Here is a 12,602-nt window from a genome sequence, read left to right on the forward strand (position 1 = left end):
AGTTGCAGTGCTGCTGCCGGGGCAGTGGGATGGGCGTTCCTGGGAGTGCAGGCAGGTGCTGCAGCACAACCTGAGCTGCTCCCCGGCACTGGGATGGGGACAGGTGTCTCCAGAGCAGCCACCTACAGCAGGCCGGTGCTGCAGGGCACTGCGGGGAAAAGTGGCCGAGGTTGGGTGCGGAGCCAGGACTGGCGCTCCTGGTGCTGTGTGGTATGTGAAGATGGTGTCAGCCTGATGGGGGTGGTCCTTCTGGCTGGGAAGCATGTTTGGATATTGCCTGGGTGGGATGGAAGTGGGTACCTTATTAGCTTATCAGTGTAGTCTGGCATCTGGGATGGCCTGATATGAGGAAGGAAGAAGTGATGTGGGGCAGGCTGGTCTGTTGTGGGGCACACTGGTGTGATGTGAGGAAGGAGGAAGGGATGTGGGGCAGGCTGGTCTGTTATGGGGCACATTGGTGTGATGTGAGGAAGGAGGAAGGGATGTGGGGCAGGCTGGTCTGTTATTTGGCACATTGGTGTGATGCGAGGAAGGAGAATGGGATGTGGGGCGGGGTGGTGTGACATGAGGCAGGTGGATATATTGTGGGGAAGGCTGGTTTGCTGTGGGGCAGGTCAGCCCCACAGGGGCAGGTGGATGTGTTGGGGTGCAGACTGGTGCAGTGCTGACAAGGTTGGTGCGTCGTTGGGTAGGGGTATGTGAAGTGGGGCAGCTCGGCGAGATGTGAGGCAGTCGGCCGTGATGTGAAACAGGCCGGTGAGATGCAAGGCAGGTGGACCTGACGTGGGGCATACCGGCTGACGGGCAGGGCGGGCTGGCACGACCGCCCTTCCGTGAGGCTGCAGCTGAGGGGCTGCAGCCTGGCGGGACCGCAGTCCCGGGCGCCCCTCCGCAGGGCGCGGGTCGCTCGCCGTTGCCAGGCCGCTGCCGTTGCCATGGCGACAGCGCCCCCACCCCCGCCCAGCAAAATATTTTCGTCCCACCACGTGATCAAGACAGCCCCCCCCCCCCCCCCCCCCCGCACACGTGACGGAACACGGCGACTTCAATCAAACCCGCTTTTCTCCAATCGTCAGCCGCTCCTTCGGGCGTCGTCCCGCCTTCCGGAAGTCGGCGCTCCAATGGACGCTGGCTGCTGTGCCAACGGTTTGACAGCGAGTTTGATTGACGTTCTGCTTAGCCAGTAGCTTCTCAATAGTGCGCTTGGTGTTCTGCCTCCGTGGAACACTGGCCAATGAGCGGGCCGAACGCCCCCTGCCGCCCGCCCCCCAGCACTGCGGTAATATGGCTCCGTAGCCAGCGGTCTGGGCCGGTGCTACTGCCGCCATTAACCCCTCGGTGCCCGGCGGCAGCGGTGGCGGCGCGGGGCGAGCGGCCCGCAGTGCTCATGCTCGGGCGCTGTAGCCGTTCCCCGGCCGTTGCAGCCGTTCCCCGGCCGTTGCCTTGCCGTGAGGATGAGTTCGGTCGCCGGCCCCGCCGCCTTACCCCCGGGCTCCGCCACCCGGGCCTTGCATGTAGAGCTGCCCTCGCAGCAGGTACGATGGGCCCCGGGGGGAAAAGGGTGACGGTGGCGTCCCTGGGCTGACATGTGGGGTGCGCTGGTCTCTATAGGGGGTACTCTTGGGGTTGGAAGGTGCCCTGAGGTATAGAGGTTTGCTCCCTGTTGTGTAGGATGCTCTGAGATGAAGAAGAGGTGCTCCTGAGGTATGGAGGAGGTGCTCCCTGAAGGTGTTGGATGCTCTGCATGAAGGGGGATGCTTCCTTGGGCGGAGGTGTTCCCTGAGGTGGAGAAGGGGTTTCTCTGAGATGAGGTGTGGCCTGAGAGGTGAAAGGTTGTTTCTTGGGGGTTGTGAGTGCACTGAGGTGTGAGGTGTCCCAGGGAGGCTGCTGCCTGAGATATGGTGTCTCCTGAGAGGAAAAGAAAGTACTCCTTGGGGTGGAGCGTGTGTGCCCCCTGAGGTGAGGAGGTAGAGAGATGCTCCCTAAGCTGTAAGGGGAGTGGTCCCTCAAGGCATGGGGCTGTCTGAGGCAGGTCCCTGCACTGTTGGAATGCGGGTCCATGAGGCAAGGGGAGTTGAGCCCCTTCCTCTTAGTCTGGTGGGAAGATGAGAGAGTGAGGTCCCCTTTACATGGGGCAGGGGTCTGTGTGCCTCTTCCGGCAGCACAGGAGAGTCAAGGGGTGAAGGGATGGGTTTCCTCTTCCTGAGAGGCTGCTTCTATGCCTGTAGAGATGCTGGGTGCAAACAAAAGCTGGGAGTTGCAGTATGTATCGATACCACCCAGATAAATTTGCCGTAAGCTTGGGTGAGGTGGGAGCAGTTGGGGGTGCCCTCTCCTCCCCTGCTGGGATGGGGCGGGGGGGAGGGGTGTGAGCGCAGTTAAATCGGAGCCTGTTCTGAAAAGTGGTGAAATGTTCCATCCCCATCACATCCTTCCTTCAGCTAACTCTGTGTTTTTTCCTGTTTGCTGATAGTTGGCTTTTGGTTTACTGGGCAACCGTCCCGTTGTTTTAATTTTGGAGAGCGTTAGGAGCAAGGTTAGGTGAGGAAGTCGAGGCTTTGCGTGAGGGTTTAGCAATCCCTATCGAACTCAGTCAGTGCCCTTTCGCCTCATGCAGGCAGTGACTTTAATTGCTCAGGAGCTTCAACAATAGTGGTGGTGGTGGGAGGGGGGGGATATAATTCCCTAGCAAAGACATCCCTTGCTGTAGAAGTACTTCAAGATGTGAGTCTGGGCTCAGAGTTTGGGTTTGCTGCCTTGGTGCGGTCGATGTTATTGAGTGGACTTGAGCTGCATGTTACCAGTCGTGAAAAGGAAGAGTTACTAGAGGAAAAATCAATAGGTGCCAAGTTGAAATGAAGACCTAACTGCTCCTCAGATAAACGTGGCTTACCAGGCATCCACTTCTGGGCAAAGGGAGGGAGTGGAGATGGCCCTCGGCGGCTGGAGCTGTGCAAATACTTGTTCTAAATGTGGGCCTGCTCTGTGATAGTGAACGTAATAAACATGAGCACTGCTTGGGATGAACTACACAGGGAGCAGTGGATCCTTCAGGAAATCAAGAGTGGCCTTCTGCCTGCTGAACTTTTGGGTTTATTCTTTCTCAGGCTTGTGCAAGAACCAAGCAAATAAACGCTGCAGGGAGGAGCTTTAGTTCTTAGTGGTTGGATTTCGTCTGTGCGAGTGAGACCAAAACACAGGCTTTTTTTTCCCCTTTTCCTAGGAGCAGAAATTTCTGTAGGAGTTTGTAGCAGCAGAAACTGACTCATCAATTATAGGATGTTCCAGTCGAGTAAATATTTAGTTTAAGCTAGTGGGATGTTTGTAGGGGTGCTGGAGAAATGTTACTGTAAGTGTTAAGGCCGTGACAGAGTCCGAGGTATTGTTTTGCTGTGTGCCCTGCAAATAGGAGGACCCTGCGCCGAGGCGTCTGGCTCAGGGCTTGCAGTCAAATCGAGATGATCCAACGCTGATAACAAATCATCCTCTTTCACTGTGTTATCTGAGCTTCAAAGTCTGTTACGGGCTTGCAAGATCCCTTGTAGGGGCTAATCACCCTGCGGGTATTTTACTGCAGGATGATGAAAAAGAAGGGAAAAGTCATTCCAGCCTATTGCAGCACTTCTGTCATGCAAAAATCTGGCTGGTGTGAGCGTAGTGCTACGTCAGGCAAGGGAATTGTTTGCTACCTGCCAGCACAGAAATCAGCTTAGGGATTTGTTCTAGTAGACAGTTTTCTCTGGAACACCCAGTGCTGCATATTTTTTTTGACTGCAAGGATGAGAAGAAGATGGTCTGAGTCATGGCTATAAATCTCTCTAAAGATCCAGTTCCCCAATAGTGAACTTAAAGGGAGTTTTTTTAGCAGCTGCAGTGACTTTTTAACTGAAGTGCTGAAGGTGTAGTTTGGGTCTAGTCTAGATTTAATTGTACCCCTGAACTTCACATTGGTTAGAAAACAAATCTGCCACTAGATCTGTTTGCAGGAGTGAAAAGTCATGTCCAAAACCTTTTTACCAGTGGGATCGCTTGTGTCTGTCCGACTAACCTTGTTTGTTGGTGACAAGATGATCTGCCCTGCAAGTGCCTGCTGTTGTTATATTCTGCTTGTTAAGTGGGAGAAATGGAGGGCATGGCTGTGAAGAAATGCATCTGATTAAGTATAAAATGCCAATTTGTATCCCTAAATAGTTGTGCCAGGCCATGGTTTTCTTTTGCTGGAAGTGAGCCGAACAGAACTGAAATTGTGTTGGGAAATAATTCCACTATAAAAGCAGAGGTTCTTCAGCATTTTCTCTTCCTAGTTGCTTAATGCAAGTGGCATCATTACTTAAATGCTCCAGCTTCTCAGTCCTGTCACTTTAAGCAGCTCAAAACTGAAGGAGAGGGGGGTGTGTGTGTGGGGAGCCAAACCTTTCAGATTTCTAAGCTAGATGGAAGGGGCTGGAGGGAAAAAAAAAAAGCAGTATTAAGGGGGAGAGCGAGTCATGCTGCAGTCAAATGATCTGTTGAATGTTGCTCTGCTAATTGCTGACCAAAACAGATGTTGTGTGTGGTTGTCTAGAGACAGGAAAGCACATCTTTATGGGCTCCAGAAGCAGGGCCTCCAGTGCTTCCAACTTTTCCCTCGTGCTGAAATTGATGAGCTTTCACTGTCGGTTGCTACATTAGTGAGAGGGGAGCTTTTAAAAGAGCTGTGAGGCAGCGCTTAAAGATCTGTAGGCTTGACTTGGAGCTGCATCTGCTCTTGTACAAACTACTCTGCTGATGCATGGTTTGTAGGGAGTGCATAAGGATGAAAAAGAAGCCACATTTTCTTCTTTTTTTTTCTTAACCAAAATATTTTCCAGCAGTCAGTGGTGAACGCAGTGAATCGGATCCATGGTCATAGACTGAAGCATCCCACTTGTTGAGATGGTGAACCAGGGCATGCATAAACTGGTGGAGCAGAGGAAGACCTCTCAGAAATACTGGTGGCCAGCAAATTGATGGAGGGGATTCTGCCCCTCTGTTCTGCTGAGACCCCACCTGCAGTACTGGGTCCAGCTCTGGGGCCCCCAGCCAAGAAAGATGTTAGGTGAAAGTGTTGTTCTTCATAAGGGTAGGGAGGCTCTACGGAGGGACTTGGATGGATTGGATCCATGGCCAACATTAATGGGATGAGCTTTAACAAGGCCAAATGCCAGGTCCTGCACTTGGGTCACAACAACCCCAAGCAATGCAACAGGCTTGGAGCAGTGTGGCTGGAAAGGGACCTGGGGGTGCTAATGGACAAGCAGCAGAATATGAGCTAATGGACAGGCAACTGAATATGAGCAAGCAGCGTGTCCTGGGGCCAGGAAAGCAAATGGCCTCCTGGCTGGCATTAGAAATGCTGTGTCCAGCAGGAGCAGGGAGGGGATTGTCCCCTGGGACTCAGCTCTGGGGAGTATGAGATCCATTCTGTAAAATTTCTTGTGCAAGAAATTGTTCCTTGAGTATTGTGCCCAGTTTTTAGAAGAGAGGTGTGGAGGTGCTGGAGTGAGTGCAGAAGAGGGCAACAAAACTGAGGAAGGGCTTGGAGAATAAATCTGAAGGGTGACTGAAGCAGCTGGGGATGGTTAGTTTGTAAAAGAGGAGGCTGAGGGGAGACCTCATTGCTGTCTACAACTACCTGAAAGGACATTGTGGAGAGGCTGCTGCTGGTCTCTTCTCCCAGGTAATTAGTGACAGAACAAGAGGGAATGGCCTCAAGCTATGACTGGGTAGGTTTAGACTGGACAATAGGAAAAACATTTTCACAGGAGTGGTCTGGCACTGGAATGTGCTGGGCAGGGAGGTGGTGGAGCCCCCAAGCCCGGATGTGTTTCAAGGTGGTTTGGATGTGGTGCTTGGGGCTAGGGTTTAGGGGTGAGCCTTGTAGAGTAGGGTTCTGGGTTGGCTTTGGTGATCCTGAGGGTCTTTTCCAACCTGAATGTGTCTGTGAAAGCTAGTGAAAGGTCTGGCAAACAGGTCTGGTGAGGAGCAGCTGAGGGAACTGGGGTTGTTTAGTCTGGTGAAAAGCAGGCTGAGGGGAGACCTTCCCATGTTCTGCAGAAAGGAAAGTGGAGAGAGGTGGGTGCTGGCCTTTTCTCCCTAGTAACAAGTCATTGAATGAGAGGAAATTGTCTCAAGTTGTGCCAGGGGAGGTTTAGGTTGGATATGAGGAAAAATTTCATTACTACAAGAGTGGTCAGGCTTTGGAACAGGCTTAGGGGTGAGCCTTGTAGAGTAGGGTTCTGGGTTGGCCTTGGTGATCCTTGAGGGTCTTTTCCAACCTGAGTGTTTCTGTGATTCTGTGACCTGTTGGAATGGTTCCAGAGGAGGCCACAAAAACAATGTGAGGGCTGGAAGTCTTCTGCTGTAAAAGCAGGCTAAAGAGAGTTGCGGTTTTCAGCCTGGAGAAGAGAAGGCTCTGGGAAGACCTTAGAACAGCCTTTCGGTACTTAGAGGCAGCTTACAGGAAAGATGGAAGTTGAACATTTTAGCAGGGCCTGTAGTGACAGGACAAGGGGTGATGGTTTCAAAGAGAGGCAATCAGACCAGATAGAAGGAGGAGGTGCCCAGAGAGGTGGTAGATGCCCCATCCCTGGGGCGTGTGTCAAGTTGGAGGAGGCTCTGAGCCACCTGAGCTAGTTGAACGTGTCCCTGCTTACTGCAGTGGGGTTGGTCTAAATGATGTTTAAAGGTCACTTCCAATCCCAAACATTCTATGAAAATGTCTGGAACTATTGTAGAAAATGGCAAAAATGTTCCTCCCTACTGTGTTGTGATAAAGATGGAGACGGAAGAAAAGGGAACAAAACCCAGCATAGATTCCAGCATAGTAGAATCATAGAATTGTTAGGGTTGGAAGACACCTCAAGGATCATCCAGTTCCAATCCCCCTGCCATGGGCAGGGACACCTCACACTACATTAGGTCGCCAAGAGCCACATCCAGCCTGGCCTTAAACAGGTTGCCTCCCTGGGCAACCTGTTCCAGTGCCTCATGGGGAAGAACTTCTTCCTAACATCCAATCTGAATCTACCCATTTCTATTTTTTTCCCATTCCCCCGAGTTCCATCACTACCTGACACCCTAAAAAGTCCCTCCCCAGCTTTCTTGTGGCCCCCCTCAAATAGTGGAAGGCCACAATTGGGTCTCCTTGGAGTCTTCTCCAGACTGAACAACCCCAGCTCTCTCAGTCTGTCCTCATAGGAGAGGAGCTCCAGCCCTCTGCTCATCCTCATGGCCCTTCTCTGGACATGCTCCAGCACCTCCAGATCCTGTAATAGGGGCTCTAGAACTGGACACAGTGCTCAAGGTGGGGTCTCACCAGAGTGGAGTAGAGGGGGAGAATCACCTCCTTTGACTTGCTGGCTATGCTTCTCTTGATGCAGCCCAGGATATGATTGGCTTTCTTGGCTGCAAGTGCTCACTGCTTGCTCATAGTAGATGAGTACCAAGTTGCAGGTGTAACAACTTAGCACTGCTGAGACTTGGCTGATAGTAAAGTATTTGCAACACTCATTCCCAACTGGTTTTTGACTGTGCACCATCTGCAGGGAGAATGCTCTTCACCTGGCTGCATCTCTGCCACCAGTCCTTGCCAGGTGTAATGTAAAATGCTTGATCTTGTGTTGCTGATTCCTATTGGCTTGACTGACGGATGATTTGTTGCAAGAAGCTCTCTTCAGAGGGCCATCTATGGCTTACTTCCAAATCACAGGGGGTAAACAATGTGTGTTTAGTCTGTACATTAGGCAGTCCTGTAATGAGACCACAAATCAGCTCTGTCGTGGTCTGCTGTATTCCCAGGAAGTTGTTCAACTATTGAACTCCCTCATTGATACTTTGATGTAAGCAATTCTGTTCCCTGGAGCTTGCTTGGGTAGTGGGGGGTAAAATAAAAAGATGTTATGGATACGAAGGCAGACAGGAGGAGCTGCAACATGGAGTTGAGTCTTTTGCATCACAGAATTTAGTTCCAGTTCAGTGTTGATCAACCATGTTTCTGTGGTGATGTCCACAGTGGGTTTCCAAGGTGAAAATCAAACACTTTGATATATTGCTTTGGAGGGAGTTGGACGTTGTCAGGTAACTATGAACGTGGTGGTAAGAAGGGAAGGGGTAAACTGTGCCACTGTGCACAGCTGTGAATACTGTTGGACCAAAGTCCAGGTGCCCCAATATTTTCTCTTTCGCTTCATCCTCTGCCAGATGGTGAAAGTTTCTGTGGGAAGGAACAGCAGTAAGCTTTCAGCCACAGACATCAGAAGTAGGTGTTCAGGACAAAGAAGTCTGTGGAACTTCCCAAGTTTTCAACTAGTTCTCTGTAGCCTCTCTTCGCTTTTAGACTGAGATTCATTAAAAACCAGTTGAAGTTTGGTGGACTTTTAGGAGCCTGAGAGTAGAACTTCAGAAGCACAAATCCTGTGGCTTCCATATGAGCTCAACTCTGGGAGCACTTGAGTTCCCATAGTGTGGGACAGAGGCTTGAGGTAAGGACAAGAGACCTGAAGTGGTTCCATGATGAGCCCTGTGAGGTTTCTATGCACTGGTCTTCAGCCTCACCTTTGTTTATACTCAGCACTGACACAAGCTTGTCAGACTAGATTCATATTGGTCATATGAAGTGCATGGGGACATTCCAAGCAGTTGGGTAAGTGTCACATGGTCAGAATATCTTTTCACCCATCCCACCACCACTTAGACAGTGGCTTATCCCCATCCTAAACCTGTTTGAGAGGGAAAGGCCCTGGACTGTGTCCAGAGAAGGGCAATGATGCTGGTGAAGGGCCTGGAGCACAGGACGTGTGAGGAGCATCTGAAGGAGCTGGGGTTGTCAGTCTGGGGAAGAGGGGGCTGAGGGGAGACCTCATTGCTCTCTACAACTACTGGAAGGGAGGTTGGAGCCAGGGGCAGGCAGCCACTTCTCCTTGGTGTCAAGTGACAGGACTAGAGGAAATGGTTTCAAGCTGTGTTCAGGCTGGATGCTAGGAAATATTTCTTCACAGAGAGGGTTCTCAAACATTGGAACAAGCTGCCCGGGACAGTGGAGTTGCCATCCTTGGAGGTGTTTAAGCAGCCTGTGGACCTGGCACTTAGGGACTTGTTTTACTGTTAACCCTTCAGTGCTGGTTTGAGGGTTGGACTGGATGAGCTTTGAAGTCTCTTCCAACAGCATATTTTCTGTGATTCTGTGTTTTGAATACTGAAGATGAAGATCTTATTCAGGAACTGAAAAACTTATTCTAGCCAAACAAAGTTCCAAAGTGGTAGAAGGAAAATCCCCCCTGCCTGCAATCTACTTTGGGCATAAACTAATGCAGGGAGCAGGGACATTTTCAACTAGATCAGGTTCCTCAGAGCCCCATCCAGCCTGACCTTGAGCAAGTGTCTAGGTGCAGAAGGTGTTTTAAGCAGAGGTACTGAAAGATTACTCAAAGCCTTTGAATGTCTTTGGTATGGACACTGAAAAATGCCTTTCCCAGGTTTCCACTCTTACTCTGTGATCCTTCGTACAAAGAAATGAGGAGTTGATTGCAAGGTCTATAAATATTTCACTGATGACCTGGAATTCGAGATTCATCCATCCTGTGAATTTTCTTGTGCAAGAAAGTGTTCCATCTTGAGCTACAGCTCAAGAAATGATGTATTCTAAACAATTAATAAGTCTGCAGCTTTGGGGATTTTAGTCACTGCAGGAGCTGAACAGAAATGCTTCAGAAATTTGTGTTGCTAGCCTGGTTGAACCCAGGGTGCAGAGGAATGAAAGTCCTGAGTGAAGTGAACTTTAAAGCAAAAGATGTGTTTTTGGTTTGGTTTGGTTTGTCTTTTGAAAGTACTTCTGGGAAGAACTTCCCAGGATTATAAAGGGAAGTTTTCCCAGATCGAAGGCATTTCTGGCTTCCAATAATGCTCTTTATTCCCCCATGCTCTTTAACATCTTTATTGATGATCTGGATGAGGGCATTGAGTCCATCATCAGTAAATTTGCTGACGACACCAAGCTGAGGGCAGGAGTTGATCTGCTGGAGAGTAGAGAGGCTCTGCAGAGGGACCTGGACAGGCTGGACAGATGGGCAGAGTCCAAGGGCATGAGATTGAACACATCCAAGTGCCAGGTTCTGCACATTGGCCACAGCAACCCCATGCAGTGCTACAGGCTGGGGACAGAGTGGCTGGAGAGTGGCCAGGCAGAGAGGGACCTGGGAGTGCTGGTTGATGGTAGGCTGAACATGAGCCTACAGTGTGCCCAGGCAGCCAGGAGGGCCAGTGGCATTCTGGCCTGCATCAGGAACAGCATGGCCAGCAGGAGCAGGGAGGTCATTCTCTCCCTGTACTCTGCACTGGTTAGGCCACACCTTGAGTCCTGTGTCCAGTTCTGGGCCCCTCAGTATAAGAAAGATGTTGAGTTGCAGGAACATGTCCAGAGAAGGGCAACAAAGCTGGGGAGGGGTCTGGAGTACAGCCCTATGAGGAGAGGCTGAGGGAGCTGGGGGTGTTTAGCCTGGAGAAGAGGAGGCTCGGGGTGACCTTATTGCTCTCTACAACTACCTGAAGGTGGGGCTTGGTCTCTTCTCCCAGGCAACTAGCAACAGAACAAGAGGACACAATCTCAAGCTGCACCAGGGGAAGTTCATGCTGGATGTTAGGAAGAAATTCTTCATGAAAGAGAGATTTGGAATGTGCTGCCCAGGGAGATGGTGGAGTCACCATCACCAGAGGTGTTTAGGAAGAGACTGAACGGGGCACTTGGCGCCATGGTTTAGTTGATTGTGTTGGATGATAGGTTGGACTCCTATGAATCTCAAAGGTCTTTTCTAACCTGGTCTATTCTATTCTATAGAAGTGAAGAAAGCTGCTTCATGGGCTCAGGGCTGCACCTGAAGTAGTTATCCAATTAGAAGAGTGTGAAAAGAGCATCTTTTAAAATACTTTTATATTGTTATATTCCACTGAGTAATACAAAACCAGAAGACTGACTTTTGAATATTTTACTTCCTCTTTCCTACTAAATATGCCAGGGGAAATCAGAGCAGCGGATGGAAAGTGTCAGATTTGAATATTGCTTTCACTTCTCCTTGCCTTTAAATGCCAAGCAGAGAGGGAAGTGCTGCTGCAGCAAACCAGCACTATGGGAGTGTGGACCTGCTGCTCTTACACAGAGTCCTGGTGAGGTGTGGTTTGGAAGGGGCCTCTGGAGATCATGAAGCTCAACAAGGCCAAGTGGAATGTCCCACACTGAGGTTGGGGCAATCCCAAGGACAAATGCAGGCTAGGTGGAAAATGGCTGGAGCGTAGTCTGCGGGAGAAGGACTTGGGGGTGTCAGCTGATAAACATCTGAAGGTGGGCCAGCAGTGGTCACAGGCAGCCCAGAAGGCAGCCATGTGCTGGGCTGCTGTAGCAATATGCTTGCTTGCTTGCTTTCTTTTTTTTTTTTTTTTTTTTTAAATGTTTAAAAATTGTTCACATCCAGCCTATATTTAAGCTAAGTTGGGGACTGCCACTGGCCACTCCTCCCAGTGGAAAACAGCTTCTAGCGAGTCCCATAGGGACCAACAACTTCCAGGCGACCTTTTAATGGCCTCGGCGAGCAGCATCTCGGTGAGCCAGGTGAAGCCAAGTACCTGTTGTTGGTTATGCTCTGTAGTTGCTCAGGGTGCACCTTGGGGTCACCATTTGTAGAATAGAATAGAATTAACCAGGTTGGAGGAGACCTTTGAGATTGAGTCCAACCTATCATCCGACACTATCCAATCAACTAAACCATGGCACCAAGCATCCCATCCAGTCTCTTCCTAAACACCTCCAGTGATGGTGACTCCACCACCTCCCTGGGCAGCACATTCCAGTGGCCAATCTCTCTTTCTATGAAGAACTTCCTAGCATCCAGCCTAAACGTCCTCTGGCACAGCTTGAGACTGTGTCCTCTTGTTCTGGCACTGGGTGCCTGGGAGAAGAGACCAACCCCCATCTGTCTACAACCTCCCTTCAGGTAGTTGTAGAGAGCAATAAGGTCTCCCCTGAACTTCCTCTTCTCCAGGCTAAGCAACCCCAACTGCTCTCAGCCTCTTATCATAGGGCTGTGCTCCAAACCCCTCAAAAAACCAGAACCACCTGTCTCTCACCTGAGGTGGGACTTGAGCCCCCAATCCCTGATTTAGTAGGCCAGTTGTAACATGGTTTTGGTGTTTGATCTCCCTAGAGTCACTACAAGCACAGCTTCCAGGCCAAGATGTTACCAGGTGAAGTCATTTGTTACGTTACACAGCAAAGTTGCATACTCTTTTAGAAAGCACAGCTATCACATCTTCACTGGCTGATTTCTACTGGCATGTGTGTAATTAAGACACACAACAGGTTAAAACAGCAAAACAACTTTTCAGCCCCTCCAATCAAATTCTGCCAAGTCTTTGTCCTCAGTTACAAGGGGCTTACATTCTTTTCTAAGGCAGATTAAACATGGCCTTTTCTAACTCAAGCAAGGGCAAATCTTCCCCTGCAGGCTGCATCCAAAGCAGTGAGAGCAGCAGGACAGGGAGGGGATTTTGCCCCTCTGCTCTGGTGAGACCCCACGTGGAGCACTTCCTCTAGT

At 50.3% G+C, this 12,602-nt stretch overlaps 1 protein-coding gene across 1 annotated transcript in view; it reads left to right on the plus strand.

Moving 5' to 3' along the window:
* The first annotated feature begins 1,291 nt into the window (after window positions 1–1,291).
* Window positions 1,292–12,602, plus strand: part of UVRAG (UV radiation resistance associated) — a 195,639-nt gene continuing 184,328 nt past the window's right edge. Inside the window, exon 1 of the mRNA XM_068139323.1 lies at window positions 1,292–1,535. Coding sequence (XP_067995424.1) covers window positions 1,455–1,535 — 81 coding nt within the window. The 5' untranslated portion in view covers window positions 1,292–1,454. The remainder of the gene's footprint in view (window positions 1,536–12,602) is intronic.

Source organism: Melanerpes formicivorus, unplaced genomic scaffold (genome assembly GCF_026170545.1).
Source record: "Melanerpes formicivorus ecotype bairdi unplaced genomic scaffold, bMelFor1.0.p_v2 SCAF_1, whole genome shotgun sequence".
In the NCBI taxonomy this organism is placed as follows: Eukaryota; Metazoa; Chordata; class Aves; order Piciformes; family Picidae; genus Melanerpes; species Melanerpes formicivorus.